Here is a 19,540-nt window from a genome sequence, read left to right on the forward strand (position 1 = left end):
AAAACATATTGAAGATATACAAACCCTATTCTAGATTTCAAGATTATATGAAAGATATAATGGAATGTAATAATAGCAACAATATCGCATAGCATAGGTGACAAATATTCCAAATGCACATTACTACTACTAGTCTTCAACATCCCTAGGCCCACCCCAACCCAACCCAACCCAACCCAACCCAACCCACCTAAGGCTAACAATAGCATTAGCATTAGCATTAGCATTAGCATTAGCATTAGCATTAGCATTAGCATGTAAAAGTGTATAATAAAGCAAGTAACTTACCATAACTGGGTAAAGAAAGCAAAACAGCAAATCTCAAACTTTTTGCAAGACTTCATGTAATCAAAGATAGTTTGACCAAATATTTTTTATTAGTAACCTTTAATTTGATTCACAATCTGTTGATCGTACATTTATATAAACACAATAAATATATCGTGGAGGGATTTTTACTTATTTAACAAGGAAATTATCTACTCATCGGCGCCTGACCCTGAGATGTGGATCATCCAAGGCACATTAGCATGGCGTACTCCTCCTGTTACTTTATATTTTCATAATTTTATCTTTTTATTATATATATGTATGTATGTATGTATATGGAAGTTATTTTAAGGTTTGTGTGAAATTTGAAACTTGGTGAAAACAAGAAGAAATAGAAATGATGGGGCCTCTTGGTTGTTTATTTTTTGTGAAAAAGCCAAGCTTTCATGGCATCACACAATCTTTTCAGATCTGTCTCATTGTTTGACCTTTTAACATTGCATCTTTCATTTTGTACCACTGCTACAAACATTCTTTTCTTTTTAAACCTTCCTCATTCTTAATTTTTATTTAAAACATTCTTTTTTTTTCTTTTTCCTTTTTCATATTATATATATGGCCACACATGTTAATTCACATTCACACTGCGAAACATGGTGATTCATACTCATTGATTCAAGGCATGAGTGTTTTATGTCTCAAACGTTAAACCAAGGCATGGTTATTCATACTGTGAATTCTCAAGTCCTGTATACAATACAAACATATACAATATAAACCTGTAAAATGGTGTTTTCGCAGTAAGGTTTGAAATGCCCTACTAAGCATTTTCTATTGAAATTACTCACAGCCATTATAACAAAATCATCTATTTCTTCTTTTCGAATTTACATCTTCTAATACAAAAATTAATCATTTTCAACCAACAAATTACAAATCACATGGGCAAGATTCAAATCTTGGAACTTATACCAACAGCAGTCTACAAAACGAAACGAGCTCGTATTTATTGACTTCTAAGATGAACAACACCAGCCACTTTTCGGCCGACCATCTTCAATACCCACCTCTAAAACAACCGTCTTTCCGTTCCCTCTCCAACAAGAATCATCGTTCTTGACTGCTTCAGATTGCATCATGATCTTCCTGCTGAAGATGCTGTAAATCTCTTTCACAACCATCTGGAACGCACTACTCACATTCAGCGAATCAAGAGCTGAAGTTTCCATAAAAAATACACCCTCTGCTTCAGCCAACGACTTACCTTCATCCATCGAAACTTCCCTCTCATCTTTAAGATCGGACTTGTTGCCCACAAGAATCGTGACTACGTTCATATCACAGTGTGCTGTTCAACAATATAACCTTTTCGCTATCAGAAAGTGTCTACTTTTGTTTGGGCTGTAAATAAGTCAAAACGGATACTTACTGTAAAGTTCTTTAAGCCATCTGTTGATGTTATCAAAAGTCCGGCGCCTAGTGATGTCGTAGACCAAAACGGCTCCAACAGCACCTCTATAGTAAGCAGATGTAACCGCTCTAAAACGTTCTTGATCAGCTGTGTCCCAGACTTGGGCCTTCACTTCTTTCCCATTAATTTGAATCTTGTGAGTTTGAAATTCTATTCCTATGGTTGATCTTGAATTTGGGTAGAACTCGTTTCTCGCAAATCTAGCAAGCAAGTTTGACTTCCCAACAGCTGAATCGCCGATTAGAACAATCTTGAAGAGATAATCATGAACCGAATCTTGTTTGGCGTAGAATGTCATTTTCTATGTTAAAGAATGTGTGGCATCATAGTTGTCATGAACATGAATCATCAAAATTAAGACACTGGTATCCGAAAATGAAACAGAATTCCCTTGTCATCAGCACAAATGGCAATTAACCATAAACAAAATCGACACCAAAATGCATACAAGGTACAAACTTTAAAAGAACCCACAAACCAAGTAAAATGAAATGATCATATTCCAAGTACACCCACCAGAAGAAAGAAAAACACACGGCGCCATAAAAGAATCAAGAAATTAGGGCATACCCTTGTGTCCTTCACCTTCTCTTCAACCCTTGTATGGCGATCAAATTCACAATCCAGATCGAAGAGTGCACATTGAAATTCATACACTTCAAATGCAACGATGGCTTAGAAAATTTCTTTGAGAGGGAGAGGGAGAAAGAGACGAGTAAAATTGGAGAATCAAGTCCAATTTGTGGTTTAAATAAATAGTCAACCTCCAAAGGTCAACAAATATGAAAGAACATTTATATTTGAAGATTTGTTATGGTTAATTAATAAATATATAATTGATAGATATTGGTTTTTATATATGTTTCCACGTTGGTTGTATCAAATCATGCAACAATGAGGCACATGTCATGTTTTCTTTGCATTATTTTGAATTTTTTTTTTTTATTCATAAATCAAATCCTAAAATTGTTTTTAATATTACAATTTTGGGCATGATAATGATCCTATAACAATATATCACCACAAAACATTTGATTGGATGTTATACTCTGCAAATAATCCATCATATCATGGGTACTCCAACACTGAATTCGGTCAGTCGATGGCTTAATCAGTCAGCCAGAAAAGTGGAGTCTTATAGGCTCAGCTATTATTCATCTATTTATTCCAAGTTTACCCTTTCACATTTCAAGTATTCATCCCTTAAATCTGCTATATCTTCCTCCCGAAATCGATTTTTCCAACCCTCCAGAGAGCGATTCTTCCTACCATCGTTGTCTTGTGATATCTTTCCTCAAAAGCTCGTTTCTTGTGAAGGTTTCCTGTCGTTTTTGGTTTAGAAGGGTTTCCTCTGCTTCCCCCACCTCTTGATTTCTCTCTCTTCTTCTTGGCACTTCCCACCACCATGGCCTCCATCCTCAAGTTCGTTGTTAAAAACAAGCAGTGTATGAAAAAAGATGCGTGGACATTTGTAAAAAGTGCATGTGGTTCATGATTTATCTTTCTTTTTCTTCCTCGCACTCACCCACAGCTAGTGATGGCAAAACCAGCCCGAGATTGGTAAGGACCGGTTATAGGACCGAAATCTGAGACCGGTTATGGATTTGGGGTGTTTCGCAGGACCGAGACTGGTTATGGGACCGACCTAGCCTGATTTTTAAAAAATGTAGCCGTTATTTTTCAAAAAACTAGCCCTTTTTTTGCCCTCTTTTTGTATTTTTTGCTTTCTAAACACTATATATAAGTGTATTGGATTTACATACCAAGTTCTCGATTCGCAAGAAAACGCAAAAAAACGTTCACAATTATCGGTTTATCGCTATATTTTGTAAGAAAATGTAATTTTAATTATAATAAAATGCATTTTTAATGTGTATTTGAGTGTAAATTACAAATTTTATAATGTATTAAAAATATATATTATTAAAAAAATAAAAATAAAAAAATTTATTTTTTAATGACCGGGACCGACGGCCCATAACTGGTTACAACAAAGTTTGACCAGGCTCAACTTTTTCTATCGGGATCAGGACCGGTTATGAGAAATCTTGGGTCCGGTTGGGACGGCCTAGCCCGTGCGGGACCGGTTTTTGGCCATCACTACCCACAACTATGGCCACCTTCTCGAACATTGTGTAAAAAATCAAACAATCAAGAGGTGTAAAAAAGATGCAATAATCAATGGTTGTAAAAGGAAGATGAAGTGAAATTTAGATCAATTGAACATTGGTTATAAAGAAATAGGTTTTGATGTTTTTAGGAATGAAATGTTTTGACTTGGGTTTTTATTATAAGGACTTATTAATGTTGTTTTGATTATAACATTTAACTCATATAATTGTGTTAATCAAATTGTTTTTATTAAATTGATATTTTTTTTGTATAATTATAAGTCATTTGTTCAACATTTTCATCAAACTATTGTTTTATTCAGACAAAAATAAAGATTGGAGATAAAATGGTCATTTTTGATATTTAGACTGTTTATTCAGCACAACAATTTATTTGTTAATATCTAGACAACCATGTCAATACAGATAGTTATATCCATACAGGTCTTAACAGAAAACGAAACGAATAACCCTTAATTTTAATTACATCATATGCTTTTGTTTTTGCAATATAAGTTGATTGTACAATATATGAATGAAATTTATTATGCTTTGTGATAAGCATTTTTGAGTAGTAATATTTATACTTCTAGAAGGAATCATTTGACATATATTAGTTGTCATCCACTTAGTTGAATAACTTTTGATGGTCAATGTTGTTTAAATTCGTGCTTTTCCAGCCTAGCAATATCAACGTATACTTGATTAGATTTAGCTTCTTTCCATCCATATGATTTTTTTTGGATGATAACGGATTTTCGAGTCATCTTACATGCACCGACTAGTTCTCAGGCGATCACGAATGACCTGAAGATATCATGGGTGAACCACAAAGGTTTGGATTCGAACCTGGGGTAGATGTGATTTTCCACTACATCCCCCTGAAGCATAACCAGTGCGCCACAACCCAAATGGCTTTAACATAAAAGATTTTAGACATGCATGCATTTATATTTTAGACAAATCTAGCTTTTAACATAAAGATTGGTAACTTTAATTACTTTGAAGTCTTTCTATCTCATAACAAAATTTAAAATAAAAAAATCAAGGCAATGTGCGACTTGTGTTCAAATCCTAAAAACGTGTGCATCAAATGGAAAACTAGTTGATAGTGTCGTGTCTTTTTTAAACATATTTTGCTACTTAAGTAGTCATTTTCAGACCTGTTTTTTTTTTTTTAATTTGATTAGTTGTTATCTAATAACCATGCATATTTGCTTGTGATTGGTATAGTGCATCTTTTTGATAGGGCAATAGTCGGATGATGTTTGCATAGGGGTAACGTGGCTAATCTTGAATCTTGAAGAATCCATGATATTTACATGGACACTTGGTGGTATTAATACTATTGTTGTTTGTTTGTTTGTTTGTTTGAGGTTAGTTTAAGCAAACATGTCGATTAACAAACTAAGAGCATTTCCAATGAAAGATTTTTAAATGTAGTGAGGGAACCAGTTCATAGATTTTTATATCAGTTCACCAAAACAATAAGACCGAATTCAATTCAAACTGATATAAAACTTAGGTGATGGGTTTGAAAATAAAAGACTTAAAAAATATATAGAAAAGTAAAATCTGATGTGATAAAATCAAGAACATGCATGGTGAAAGATACCTTCATCTTTATTATATTATTTCGAACATCATCTACTCCATTCCATTACTTTTGATTTCCCAAAATATCACTGTATAAGAAACATCTTTAACGAAATGAAAACAATAAAATAGGGTTTCGTAATAAACACATGAAGTGAAAATGTAATTAAAAAAAATATATCATCAATGTTGTGATGGTAGCATTCAAAATAAAGAATAATCGTAAAGGTGGAATTAGACCCACAAAACGTCGTCGTATGGGGTGGCAACCATCGTAATATGCATCACTTCACCCCCAAGGGCAAAGGCCAATATAAGCCACCCATCTCATCACTCTCATAACTCTTTAAGCCAGCTACTATTATCAACCATTCCATTCATATATTCATTACACAAACCCTCTTTCCATTTCTAACCCACAAACATACATATTACACATTCAAACCCAATCAGCTTCATTCCCTGTAAAAGCAATATAATACAAACACAGCACATGTTTTCATTTTCATTAACAACTAGGGACTGTACACAGCACCACCTGAATTGAATAGAATAGAATGTATTATTTATCGCGAATGTTATTAACATACATGCATTCATTATGAATGAATGTGCGTATGTTTAGACTCATGATAAATATTCATCCCTCACCTTCTTGCCTGTGTTCTCTCAGATATCCCAGCAATCTTTCAGCCTTCAAATTCAAAAATTAAACAAACCCATCAACACACATCCATTTACAATAATCATTTCATTAAACCAGAACGGAATTGGTTAAAGCTTGTATTTTCATGGATTCTTCAATTCATAATAAAGGTCTAACCTTGTGTTTGGCTCGGGCGGTCGCCGTCTGAGAAAGCGCCACCAGCGGCGGAATTGCACCTTCGCCCACCAACAACCCTCTGTTCCTCCCACTATCAACACCACCTTCACACACCGCCAACAGTGTCACCACCGCAAACTCTTTCCCCTTCTCCGATCTACCATCCTCCATCACCTCCACCAAAGCTGCAATTCCACCTTCTTCCACCACCGCCCTCCGCCCTTCCTCGATCACCGCCAAGCTACTCAACACCACCATCGCTTTCTCCGCCATCCCTATACCCGTTTCTCCTGCCACTAGCTCCACCAGCGGCTTCACCGCCCCCGCCGTCACCGCCCTTTTCTTGTTCGCCTTCATCGAACACAATTTATACAGAGTGGTTAACGCGTCCTTCTTCCCTCGATTAGAACCGTTCATTAACAGCGACACTAACGGCGGAATAGCACCGCAGGCTCCGATGCACGTTTTGTTTTCGTCCACCAAAGCTAGACTAAGCAAAGCGCACGCAGCGTTTTGCTTCGAGACTTGGGTGCCGGTTTTTAGGACATAAATTAACGATTTCACTGCTCCGGCGCCGGCGATCAGCGGCTTGTTATCGTCGAGGAGAGAGAGGTTAAGTAGCGCCGTAACGACGTGTTCTTGAGTCTTTGGGTCGGTACACCGGAGAAGTGGAATCAGCGCCGGAATTGCACCTGATTCTCCGATTAAAGCTCGGTTATCCGACCGATTCTTTGCTAACAACCTCAGCTTCGCTGCGGCAGACCTCTTCACGGCTATGGAGCTGGAGGTCAGACTATCGACGCAGATCTTGACGGTCGGTTGTAAATCCTCCGGAGAAATGCTCTCGATTATCTCCGTTGAAAAATTCTCCCGTTCCAGAAATCCTTGGCATGGCTCCGGCTCCGGCTCGGGCTTCTGTTCCCTATTGGGATCATCCTCTTTGGAATCTTCCGGCAAAGAAGCGAGACGTTGTAATTCTCCAGACATATCGCTACTGCAGTCGGAGAAATCGCTGAAGGCTTGGGAGAGGTGGAGAAAGTCATCAGAAGACATGGAGGATTTGGAGGAGGTCCCAGAGTTGGCCGTTGCAAGCTCCTGTAAATGAACGTCGAGGACGGAGTCCGTGAGGTTGTCATCGCCTAGGGCGGAGGTGTAATCGGAGTTAGAGAAACTGGAGCGAACAGTTCTCATGGAGCGACCCATATGCTTGTAGAATCTGGCGGGGGAGGAAGAAGAAGAATAAGGTGGAGTGTAGTAGGGTCGGGTGACGGGCGACGTGGAACGGTGAGATTGTTGAAGAGAAACCATGAATGAAAAATTGTTTCAGAGAATGAAAATTGAGAAAGGTGAGGATTTCATGGCAGGTGAGATGAAAGGCAGGGGAGGGGGGGTGGCAGTGAACTGCCAGCTAAGCTTTGGAGTTGATGATGATGATGATGATGATGATATCAAAAAGAAAATTTATAATAAAAAAAAAAACAATTATTTTATATACTTTTTTTTAATCGAGTCAATTCTCTACTTTTTCGTTTTTTATATCTTGATTCGATTCGTGTGGATACAGCGTTTGGAAATTGTTTGTTTCAAGATTTTGGACTCAATATTATTATTATTATTAATATAGTATAGATTAGAGTAAATTATAAATTTGGTCATTAAAAATAACATCTTTTGTTTCTATCAGTTATTGTAGTTTCAATTTTTTTTAAAATTAGTTCCTTCTTCTAACAACAGTTAAACTAGGGACATTTTTGTCCTTTTATTAAAAAATTGTTTTTTTATTTAATCAAAATCTATTTTATGATTTTACTCTATGCAATTTCTGATAGGGTAAAAGACGAAAATATCGATTAAATGATGAAAACAGCCTGCATTTAACGGAAGGAATTTAGATATTTTTTGCAACTATAATGACATCTTGTAATTTAAAAAACTACAAGATAAAAAATATTATTTTTTAAAAAAAACACAGTAGTTTTACTTTTATTATTTCTAATTAATTATTTAGAGTCAAATGTTGTTGTCGAAAAGCGATCACCAAACAAAAAGATTGGTGTATATGATTTTTGTGAATATTTGTTTTTTTTTTAATTAATTAAGTAAATATTTAATTAATTTTGGAAGGCACACGTACGGCACGTGTTTGACAACTGTGCCAGATGGATGTAACAGCTTTTGCTACACGTGCCTTTTAACTTCACTTTTTATTTTAATTATTCTTTTTGTTTTTTTCTTGTAAATTTAAGATGTTACCATATTATTTAATAAATTGATAATTAAATAAGTAAGACCTGTAAATTAGTCTATTTTTAAAATAATTAAAGAAAAAATATTAATATTCTACATACTTGGCTTTTAAAATATAAATTGCGTATACAGATTTTATACTCCATTTCAATTCTCACCACCTTCAAATCTTAAACGTATATGTTTAATTATACTCACAAAACTACATTTTTATATGCATACTATCTTCATTCAAATACATATTTTAACAAATAATTATTGATTGCTTAAATGTTTTTGGAATATAAAACATATCTATACGTTTCACTTATTAAGATTAGAACTGTATTCGTGCAATGCATAGTCATACATTTTTTTTGTTAATCGTTGGCGTCCGCGACAGTTTTGACTAATCCAAATGACTTAGAGAACAGTTAAGAAAATCCTCAATGATTTTGCAAATCTTGAACCGGTAACTTCTCAGAAGGGGATCCCCAAATGCCCAAGTGTCACACCCCGCTAAAGCGGAAACACGAGATGTAACAGGCAAGCGAGTCACAGCAACAATTAATAATTAACACTTTTCAATTTTTCAAAATAAAATGAGTTTAACATCATAACCAAAAATTTTACAAATACTTCTTTTACAAAAGCTTCCATTGCGAACTTAATCAGTTTTGCCACAAATATGCTCCCAAAATACTTCATTTCTTACTTGCTACCTGAAAAGCATGGAACATAAAACGAGTCAACTACAAAGAGTTGGTGAGCTCACGGGTTTTCATATGCATAAAACACTTTAATGCATAAACCAAATATTTGTAAACTTATGCAAATCTTTTGCACTTAATAAATGTAAATCTTCCACGATGTAAAAACTTGATACGCTACTGAGCCTTACCTTACCAACTTCCCCATTATTTTACAAACGACCATAAGTAGCTCGTACACTTACTTAGGTCCCACAGTTCGTAGATGTACTAATTCAGCAGTGGTCCAAATTCCACATGATTAGACAAGAAAACATAAGTAATGTGCACCCCTTTCTGGGTGGGACTGTCAACACAATAGCGGTTATCCACAATACCACGGCCTGAGGATGTACCCAAGTTAACAAGTAGCGTTTACGGACGAGGACTTTATTTGGAAAATATACTCCCAAGCACATCAATTTAGCATTTATTTCAAAGTGCAGTAACAGTCAATATTTCATGACATAATAAACTTGACTAAGCAGTTCCTTAGTCCAATGGTTTCAAACAAAGCTTGACTAAGCAGTTCCTTAGTCCAATGGTTTCAAACAAGTAACATGCATAGTTTGCTTAATCTCATGTTTTTCCCCCAAAACAATAAACAAAGCATTAAAAGTGGGGCCGTGAGAACTCACTGGTTTGATGATGAATATCCAAGAGAACGGAGTCTGAAGCTCTCAATATCTGCCTTGCCTTCCTAAATAGACCAACATCCAACATTCAGATCACCTATGGGTTCTTGACGAAGATAGAGTCAAGTTGAATCTCATGTAATGTCATCGGATTTTTATGAAATAAGGTCGATATTTTATTATTTAATCTAAAAACAGCCCAAAATTTATCTAAAATAAAAGAAATCAAAATTATTTACTCAAAAGCTGATTTTTGGACAGATTATAAATTATGTTCCAAATATTTTTGGGTTCCTCAAAACTCTAAAAATAGGAACCTTCCAAAAGCCATTTTATGCCCAACTTATCACATCATTTAAAAATAATGAGCTCAGCCGACTATTTCCAAGTACGAAGAAGTTTGAGTGGGTTTTAAATTCCTCATCATTATCCTGCAACCTTGAGTTACACAGCCGCCAAAACAGATTGCACGCTCACCGAGTGGCAGTCATTTGGGGTCGAACTCATCATTTTCCAAGTTTTAACACCATTTTCAAGCTAGAGAAATAAATTTAAATCTCTAGGGAAGAATATTTCCCGATTCCTTTGAGTTTTCGATAAAGATAGGATAGATTAAAGATGCATGCAAGATTTATCACTTCAAAACTAAATTTTACATGCTCAAGCTTCACATGCAAAAAGTTTTTCTTCCCACTTTGGAGTTCAAAGAACATGGATCATAGATTATTATCTTTTTTGAAGATATTTTCATGTCTTTGATGAATAATCTCTCCTCTTTAGTTCTTCGGAAATTTTTTAACTAAAAGATCAAAATGTGGAAGAAAAAAGATGCAAACCTTATGATGTTTTACAAAAGTAAAATAATTAGTATCATACATTTTTATAATCTTGAAGAATCTTCAAGATTGAGAGAATTTCTTGCTTGAAGATGGAATCGTCTAGAGAGTGTTTGCTCTTAGAGAGAGACGAAGAATTTTTAAGTTGGCAATGCGTGGAAATGAGAGTTTTCAAAGGATGAGGGATATTTATATGAGGATTTTTAAGGAAAGAAAATGGGTTGGCTTCTAAAGGCCCAAACTCAAACAAGACTTTTATTTTCTTAATACAAATAAACCCACTATATAATTTGCCCAAACATTAATATAATAGCATTAATAAATCCAAAACTCCATTTTTTTTAATCAAGTGGACACTCAAATGAGACTTTCGTATTTTAATTTAAGAGTTTATAATATCAACTTTATTTTATTAAAAGCATTTCTAAAATATTTGGCATTACACGAGTTAACTGTATCTGATCTCCCACTGAGGCGTGATCTACCGAATAAAACTTGGGAGCTAAGCCAGAAGAATTCAAATCGCTGAGACCAGATCCTAGAGAAATATAATTTCTAAATATAGGATCTATAATAAAATGCTAACCTGAAACTCCGAAATGACAGAATGTCACACCAAGCCTTATTATTGGTTGAGCTAACCCCACAAAGTTTATATGGTTTTCAGAAAGCGAGAATGTTTTCGGTTCTTTATCAGTTTATTAATGGATTTGAACACTTATCTTATATTTACACGTATTTATCCATTGATTATCAGGTAGTTTTACGGAGTTCAAATGTGTAGTTTTAAGAATATGTAAATATGGAAGTCTTACTAAGGTAATGTATTTTTTTAAAGATTATGATAACTTATTCTGTGAGGCTCGATTATTATCCTAGTTATATTTAGATTTTTATTTTGTATTTGATTATATTTATCAGTTAATTTTATGAATTCAAACATGCAGTTTTAAAAAGTTATACGCATGCATCTTTTGTCTATATATCTTGAATTTTATGTAATGTTCATCAATAAACAATATTTAATGTATAAAAAATTATTTTTAAAACTTGTACTTCAAATAATTTATAATATAATATAGATTATTATAGATATTAAAACAAATATGATATACTTAAATGATATGTTCAAAAAATATATACTTGATTTAGTAATACCATTATTTATTGGAATTAAAAATGAGAAGCATATATTATTTTATATTGAAGAGATTGCGTAATCATTATAATAATTAGAACAATAATTATATTTTAATGGATATTAAATTACTAATGCTAATGATAATGCTAATGCTAATCCAATGACTTTTTCACACTTGCAAATAAATAAAAAAAACCCAATTTACATGTCAAATGTTTCTTATGTACTTAGTAATCACTCTTTTCACTCTCTTGTAATTGGTCTTCTATAAACGTGCCCAAACCAACATCTTCATCCCTCAATTTATCCGTTGTTATTAACTTTGAATGAAAAAATCTCCTTCACAATTATATTTAACATACAGTTCCAGCTAAGTATTCCCATTTAAGTAATTTCTAACCTCCTCTCAACGGCTTTCCTTGTCCGCATCATTCCGACCCATATAACATATCTAGTCGGATGATTATCCTGTTGAATTCGTCCTCTAGTTTTAACGGAATATTCTTGTCATACAACACCTATGTGGCAACTCTCTCCACATGGCTTTTTTATGCAATGTGTTTTATCCTCCTCGACCTCTCCCTCTCCCTCTTCTTGAAACACGGAATCTAAATATTTGAAATTGTTCTTTTGTAGTACCTGTCCCCCCCCCCCCCAATCATATATTGGCTTCCACCCCTCGTCTAACGCTCCCCATTGAAATAGCACCACATATATTTTGTCTTACAGCAACTATATTCGCTAACATTGAACTTCCAAAGTCATCTTCTACTACTCCGACCTCTTGTTGACCTCTATTTTCGACTCTACTACCGACATAATGTCGTCAGTGAATATCATACACCATGGAACACATCCTTGGATCCCCTGGAGATCTCATCCAAAATCATAGCAAAAAATGAAGGTTGCAATAATGATAAAGATCTCTAGGGCACTGCTAAAGAAATATTGAACACATGGGAGGATCTGAATGAATTCTGCTTTCATTTCCCATGTATGGAGCATTGAGTTACTTACATTATGGTCTTCAAAAGGTAGGCTGCAGGTGACTAACTACAAAAAGGCTTAGTGTTGATCCTTGGTGTAGGCATGTCTCCACTAGGAAATACCCTGCTTCCCCCACTCGTTTCTAACACAAGTCCCCGTTCTCTCATACATGTCTTGAATCGCTCTAATATACCTCTAAGAACCCCCCCCCCCCCCCCCCCCTTCATTTCTAGACTCCTCCAAATCACGTGTCATGGAACACTATCAAAGGCCTTCTCCAAGTCTATGAATACCAAGTGAAGGTCCTCAATATGTTCAATATACTTCTCTAACAATTTCCTGAGCACGTGTATTGCCTCTATTGTGGACCTCTCTGCATGAAGCCAAATTGGTTTTTTATCACTTCTATTTTGCACCTTGTCCTGATCTCTACCACCAACTCCTACAACTTCATTGTGTGACTAAGTAGCTTTATGTCACGATAGTTGCAACACTAAGCATCACCTCTATGCTTATAGAGAGGTACCACCACTCTAAGTCTCCACCTTTTGGCCATCTCGGCACCTCTGTTGAATGATATTGAGGAGTTTTATCGACCACTACAAATTAGCCTCCAAAAAAACAGCCACCCTATTGACACTAATATGTCGACAAAAACATAAATTGCAAGTTTGTTGAAGTTCATTGAGCTAAATTGCCCATATAAAATATAGGATTAGAGAAGGACATTCATTCATTCATAGAACATTGATGTTCTTAAGGCTAATGAGTCAAAAAGAAAAAGAAAAAAACCTCAAATTTCAAAATAATAATTGAACTCAATAACTTTCAAATCAATACAATAAGATATGATTGAGATAACATGTGGATACCAATAATAATAATAATAATAATAATAATATATAAATAATAATAATAATAATACAATTGGGTCTGATGAGATCAACATCCTTTTTCTATCCCCAAAAACATTAATTCAGTTTATTATTTAAAGATAGCAATAATCTCTCTCTCTATTATCCCATCCCATCTCATCTCATCTCAATATATATTTATTTCACATTAATTCAATGCTCCTTCTCATTTAATGGTCTCGTGGTTCTAGCCCAGCAATCTCTCTAACCACTTGAGCTTTGTCAGCTTCAAACTGCTCATCCTCTGGCATCATTATGAGGTCAGAGATATTAAACAATAATTAATTTAATTGAAAATAAAATAAATTATTTTGTTTTATATAATATAATAGACTCATCCCTCCAACAACCCAAATTTTCATTCTAGGCTAAATTCCCATTTTCATTTTCATTTCATTGCCATATTCATTATCACACTCACCTTTATCCGGCTTGAAATCAGCAAACAGCCGCAGAAGTTTGCTTCTATTTGCAACAAGTATGCTGATGATGTCGGCCGGCTTATTCTGGTTGGCTGCAAACAACTGTTGAACAAAATTTATTTGTTTAAAATCCACCCAATCACACAACAAATAATATCTTAAACTCCAAATGTGGTACCTTAAAAACATGAAATGCTTCTATCTGAATGCTCTTGCTCGACTCCTGCCCAATTTTAAATTATGAGATCATAGTCATTTCACGATTTCCAAGTTTTAACTTACTAATCAATCATACTCTCAGAAGATTCATCAAGATCCTCAAGTTGTCCCTTGAACTCGCATATCGTGTCATCACAGCAGAATTTGAACGATCTAGCAACATGTCTCCCAACAGCTGCAAGATATATAATCCCAATTATCAAAAATAAGGATAACAAAAGAACGCAATAGCTTTTTAAATTGCAAATGCATGCACATAAAGATCATTGCTTTAAGTGATAACAAGAAAGTCTTGTTTAACAACTTCTAATTAATATATACCCTTATGAGAGAGGTCTGCAAACCAAGTATTGGGATTTCATTTTAAGCCCCCAAAAGTCAAAATAGCAAACCGCACTCCAGGAAAAGAATTAAAAAAAAAACCGTGTCTCACCTTGATGGCTTGTCTTCTGGTTATGTAATTGGGAGACTCAAGAAGCTTTGAGTTGTACTCTGCGAAAAACTGAGAAGAGAAACGTATTCACAATGAATCATGTGTTATGTAGATGGATTACTTAATAAAACCACATATAATCCCCCTTCATTCTTGAAGATTTATATGAATGCCAAGTTAACATAGTTAAACTAAATCCAATTGCTTGTAATAGAATCATATAATATTGAAGGACTTTATCAGATTAGTGTAAACTACGAAAATATAATTGCATATCTGTTATAAGATGTAATTCAAATAGTATCAGTTACCCAGTCGTAGTTTTTAGAAAGAAACTCAGCAACGGTTGATTTGTGTCGTGTCAAGAGTTCCTGCAACAAAAATGCTAACATTTAAGATTCAAAGTTGTGGTACTGCTTCAGCCATTGCATATAATATGATTTAAAAAGATTGCAAAGCACCCAAGACGTATTAATCACTACAAAAGAAGAATGACTGTTTGTCAAAGTCGTCACCCTTAGTTTAATCTATCTAAGAGACAATCAATCTATTTGGTGGATGAAGACTCACTTCTAAGAACATAACATCATAACAACAAAAGAATTGTGTCTTCAAAGAGTATTGATTATATAGATATACCAAACAAAATGCAAACACATATGTTATAGTACCATACAATCATATGTAATATAAAACGCCAAAATTTCTAATTAGATGCAATGCACTAAACCTTGAACGTTGCTGCGGCATCAGCGGCAATATCGAAATTTGGAAGTTGAATAATATCAAAGAACTTCTTCATATGCTCCGACTCCAAAACATATCTGTAAAATGAATCAAGAAAACTCAAAAATGGTCAAGTAATAAAGGATGGCATTGTGCAATACACAGGATATCTTGTTTCCGTTTCTTTTAGGAAAGGTAATGAGGAGGGGGTTGGAACCCATGACCTAAGGACTGCACCCAAAAAACTCTTCTTTCTCTGACAAAGAGAAGTTCAACCTTTAAAGCAAAACAGCATGTACTTCCAAACAGATTCTTTCTCTGAAAGTAACTTGAATTAATTGACACTTAGATTTCTATACATATGATCAAATTTTTCTACATAAATAATGAAAGAGATTCTTTTCAAATTTCTAGAAAGATGTTTGAAGTTTCATCTCACATAAGTAACTCTTAGTGTAGATAAACTTTTATCCAAGGAGGAATAAAAATCCCCTTGTGGCCACGGAGGTTCAAATGCGTGACTTCGGGCTATCTGCAAAGCAGGTGGTCGCCCTGGGATTAGTTGGCTCGCATAGCGGGTTGGATATCCAGGTTAATCAAAAAAAAAAATTTAACTCACCTAGCAACACTTTGATGACGTATGCATTCCCTCAGCATAGCACCATAATGCAATGCCATATCTGGATTCTCATAACTAAATGAGAAAAAGAAAAACATTCAACACCCATAAGAGTCAAACCATGTGTAATATTCAAACAAAATGATTAGAACCCAAACAGGAAAAGAAATTCTTTGGAAAAGGGAGAAGGTCGGGAGAACAAGTCTCTCCGCTTAAGGAAGAACTTGGACAGCATCTAGATAAAGATCATGAAACACAATTCCAACCTTTGCAAGGGGAAGCTTACGTTTTCCTATCTAGTATCCCATTAATAAATATTTATACAAAAAGAAGGGACATCATCCTATCCTTTTGACAGACACCTACCATCAATACTTATTGTCAATATGAGGGTTGACACGATGTCTCAAAGAAGCGCCATTGAATTAGTAAAGTATGCATAAAAAATCCATCATAATTGATTGGAATGAACTAAGGAAGGACATATAACAAAGATGAGAACCTTCAGTAATTCAACAAAAGTGCACACAAAGTGGTGTTCTCAGAAGTAGCCCAACAAGGTGTTCTTAGAAAAGTACAATGACCCTTGCGAGGTTTTATGGACATCTTAAAGCAATAAATATTTTAGTGAGGGTAAGGCTCTAAATGGGCTTAATGAGTGTACCACAGAAAAAGAACTCCACTCGCAGCAACCCCAAACTGTTCGGAAAAAGGACAAGGCTAACCTCTGCTCAACAATGTCACAGTCCCATAAATGTAAATACAATTGTTATATTATTTCAAAGAACAAGATAATATCATATAGTAGACTATTTCCATGTTCCCACTTATAAAAGCCAAATGACCACGAAACCAATCCCACCCTCCTTATCAGACACTTAAGCCTACCAATCATTATCACAATTGAAGGTGTTTACCATGATCCCCTCCAACTGACTTCAGGACCTTTAGTTTAGTAAGTATACAAGCTAGCTTCACATCATCTATAATTAAAAATATTCAGAACCTCAATTTCCCATTATGCGTGCAATGAAAGAGCTCGCACCTTGGAGAACAAGTTAAAAGATCCATAACTAGCTAAGTCAAAAATCAGTTAAGTTGATTACCATTCCGTTACTATGAAAAGACACCTGTGAACAGTATAAACAGCATAAATAATAGAGAGTGCCTTCTAAAGGGTACACCTAAAGCTTACCCTGTGGCCAAGATATCCATTAGATCAATATTTGCCTCCAAATAGTCGCATGCAATCAACCGTGACTGAACTTGTTGCCGTTGCAGGTTTGCAACAATTTGAGTAGCATCCTTGCGAGCCTATCAAACATGATATCAAATTTTCAGATGATAAGAGAATTTTATAAGGAATTCACTCAGAAGAAGTCATCTAGATATGTACAGCATAACCATCCTTTTGAGTGTAAAATGCAAAGCTCAAGATCATCAATGAACGATGCTAGAAAGATGCTTACTTCCAAGTTCAATTTTGGGAGACAAACTATCAACAAACGGAGCGTGTTTTCTTTAAAGAACTCTTGAGTCAGTTGAGCACAAGCTTCGGAGACTGGCTCGGCTTCACTGTTCCCATACAGAATTTGCTTTAGTTCACGGAGAAGCTTACTCAATGATGCAAACTGCCAATTTAAAGCATGTTACAAAGATCAGATCAATGAAGTAGTCTAAGTCTATATAGTTAAGAAAGTCTTCTATTTTAAATCAGCAACGTACGCACAGATAATCCAAGGAGTAACTACCAAAATTACAACAGGAGAAACTACGGATGGAGCAAGAGCAAGAGAGATGAGAAGAAAAGAAGAATCGGAAAAGAATTCACAGATTAAATGCAACGGTTTTATATCCCCAATGCGAATTATGCGATACGACTAAATGAAATTCTTCCATATAAAGATCCAAATTTTATAATGCAATCAATAACAAACAAGCAAGAACAAACATGAAATCAACAAGAGAATTAAAATCACAACCCTACATAATTACATATAGATAGCACCGGTAGTAATATATCTGCATCATCGAAACTCCGATTAAGTTTGCGCAAACAAAATCAAAACAATAAAAAAAAATACCAACAGATTCCATCCAACAACCAAATTTAACCTAACCTAGTAAAATAACGATCCCAACCTTTTCCTCGCGTTTGCTTTCGCGACTATCGGGCTTGGAGTCGGCGAATATGAGGAGATCCCGAGTTTGACGAACGAGGTCAACCGGCGTCTTAGGCTTTGACTTGAAGAGACCTTTCATGTCGGCGGTGCTATGGCTATGGTTGTTCTGCTCCGGCGGTGGTCGTTTTCGGCAGGTAAGAGAGAAAAGGGAGGACGGCGAGACGATTCACGGCGACCGTGAAGAGGGTGTGGGAATGTGACACTGCTTGTTTCTGTGGATGAGCGTCTTCAGCAGATTTCTACAGTAGAATCTGGGCCCCTCTTTTAACCGTAACTGATTCTCATCTTATACTAATCCAATTCTTTATTTAAATTTCCGTCTTATTTTTATCAAATTAACATACATAAATGTACCGATTTAAAGTCGTATCAAATTAGATATTTGATCGGTTTGATTCGCTGAATTTGATACGATAGAAACATAAACCTAACATAAAATTTGACGAGTATTTTCATTATACTTTGAAAAATGATGATAGATTTATTGCTACGGACATTTATTTGTTGATCAGATTCTTTCTGTTGTAGTAACCTTGAGGATGATATATTTCATCATTTACTGTTCAGGCTTTTAACAAACAAAGTTTTAAGAAAACATACAAAAGGGTTGCTTGAAATCCTCGTGTTCAGATGCTTTGACCAAGAATGTCATTGAGTATGCTTGGAACAGCACGTTTACACTTTTAAAATTTGAATGAGTTTGATATCGGTGATAGAATTTTGCAACTAATCCATCTCTTTTAATTCAACGGTCTTATTTTCACATTTTACTTGTTGTCCATGTTACTTCCATGTATTGTTGCTCGTTGCGTCATTGCCAGTTGTGATGATGCATATGCCAACATTTTTTTGAAGTAAAATATGGTTTTGGTTATGTGGTATTGTGTTTTTTTTTTCACCTCATGGCTTTGTTTATTACAAAAAGAAAATGCAAAAAAAACTCTTGTGGTACAAGTTTGTTGTGTTTTTGGTCTCTCATCTCAACAACCATCTATGGCTTTCTTTTAAGTGTCATCATGTGCAATTGTGCACCGCTCACAAAGACATTTAGTTATTTTATATGAAAAGGTGATTTGGCATATTTACAAGGAAAAAAACTTGATCCCCCTCTCTCTCTTTCAGTTTGTCGGACATGCCATGATGACTATTTATGTGTTTACTCTTTAAGTAATATGATTA

At 35.0% G+C, this 19,540-nt stretch overlaps 3 protein-coding genes across 5 annotated transcripts; all 3 read right to left on the reverse strand.

Moving 5' to 3' along the window:
- Positions 1-1,123: 1,123 nt before the first annotated feature.
- LOC112501823 (ras-related protein RABA5a-like) lies at positions 1,124-2,465 on the reverse strand. Of its 3 annotated transcripts, none has more exons than XM_025105555.1 (3): positions 2,312-2,465; positions 1,700-2,042; positions 1,124-1,618 (listed from the first exon to the last, which is right to left on the reverse strand). In XM_025105555.1, the coding sequence occupies exons 2-3, from the start codon at positions 2,037-2,039 to the stop codon at positions 1,287-1,289; spliced, it is 672 nt and encodes a 223-aa protein (XP_024961323.1). In that variant the 5' UTR covers positions 2,040-2,042; positions 2,312-2,465; the 3' UTR covers positions 1,124-1,286. The 3 variants fall into 3 exon arrangements, with proteins under 3 accessions (XP_024961323.1, XP_024961322.1, XP_024961321.1); XM_025105554.1 differs by having other exon boundaries at positions 1,700-2,103; positions 2,312-2,446; XM_025105553.1 differs by having other exon boundaries at positions 1,700-2,443.
- Positions 2,466-5,830: 3,365 nt separating this feature from the next.
- On the reverse strand, positions 5,831-7,579 carry LOC112501833 (U-box domain-containing protein 4-like). The gene is made up of 2 exons (XM_025105570.1): positions 6,272-7,579; positions 5,831-6,142 (listed from the first exon to the last, which is right to left on the reverse strand). The coding sequence occupies exons 1-2, from the start codon at positions 7,577-7,579 to the stop codon at positions 6,089-6,091; spliced, it is 1,362 nt and encodes a 453-aa protein (XP_024961338.1). The 3' UTR covers positions 5,831-6,088.
- A 6,300-nt stretch (positions 7,580-13,879) lies between these two features.
- Positions 13,880-18,562, reverse strand: LOC112501828 (putative MO25-like protein At5g47540). Its single transcript, XM_025105563.1, has 11 exons — positions 18,321-18,562; positions 17,648-17,809; positions 17,374-17,492; positions 16,179-16,253; positions 15,564-15,657; positions 15,145-15,204; positions 14,834-14,902; positions 14,477-14,575; positions 14,360-14,404; positions 14,181-14,283; positions 13,880-14,003 (listed from the first exon to the last, which is right to left on the reverse strand). The coding sequence occupies exons 1-11, from the start codon at positions 18,438-18,440 to the stop codon at positions 13,930-13,932; spliced, it is 1,020 nt and encodes a 339-aa protein (XP_024961331.1). The 5' UTR covers positions 18,441-18,562; the 3' UTR covers positions 13,880-13,929.
- Positions 18,563-19,540: the final 978 nt, after the last annotated feature.

This window comes from Cynara cardunculus, unplaced genomic scaffold, assembly GCF_001531365.2.
Source record: "Cynara cardunculus var. scolymus isolate 2C unplaced genomic scaffold, CcrdV1 Un_Scaffold_609, whole genome shotgun sequence".
Taxonomy (NCBI): Eukaryota; Viridiplantae; Streptophyta; class Magnoliopsida; order Asterales; family Asteraceae; genus Cynara; species Cynara cardunculus.

Coding starts and splice junctions, on each gene's coding strand:
- LOC112501823 (XM_025105555.1), bottom strand. CDS start 2,039: ATGACATTCTACGCCAAACAAGATTCGGTTCATGATTATCTCTTCAAG. Junction 1,619..1,699: donor ATGGCTTAAAGAACTTTACA/GTAAGTATCCGT, acceptor ATTGTTGAACAG/CACACTGTGATATGAACGTA.
- LOC112501833 (XM_025105570.1), bottom strand. CDS start 7,579: ATGGTTTCTCTTCAACAATCTCACCGTTCCACGTCGCCCGTCACCCGA. Junction 6,143..6,271: donor CCGCCCGAGCCAAACACAAG/GTTAGACCTTTA, acceptor TTGAATTTGAAG/GCTGAAAGATTGCTGGGATA.
- LOC112501828 (XM_025105563.1), bottom strand. CDS start 18,440: ATGAAAGGTCTCTTCAAGTCAAAGCCTAAGACGCCGGTTGACCTCGTT. Junction 15,658..16,178: donor CGTCATCAAAGTGTTGCTAG/GTGAGTTAAATT, acceptor TTCATTTTACAG/ATATGTTTTGGAGTCGGAGC. Junction 14,004..14,180: donor TGATTTCAAGCCGGATAAAG/GTGAGTGTGATA, acceptor TAATGATGCCAG/AGGATGAGCAGTTTGAAGCT.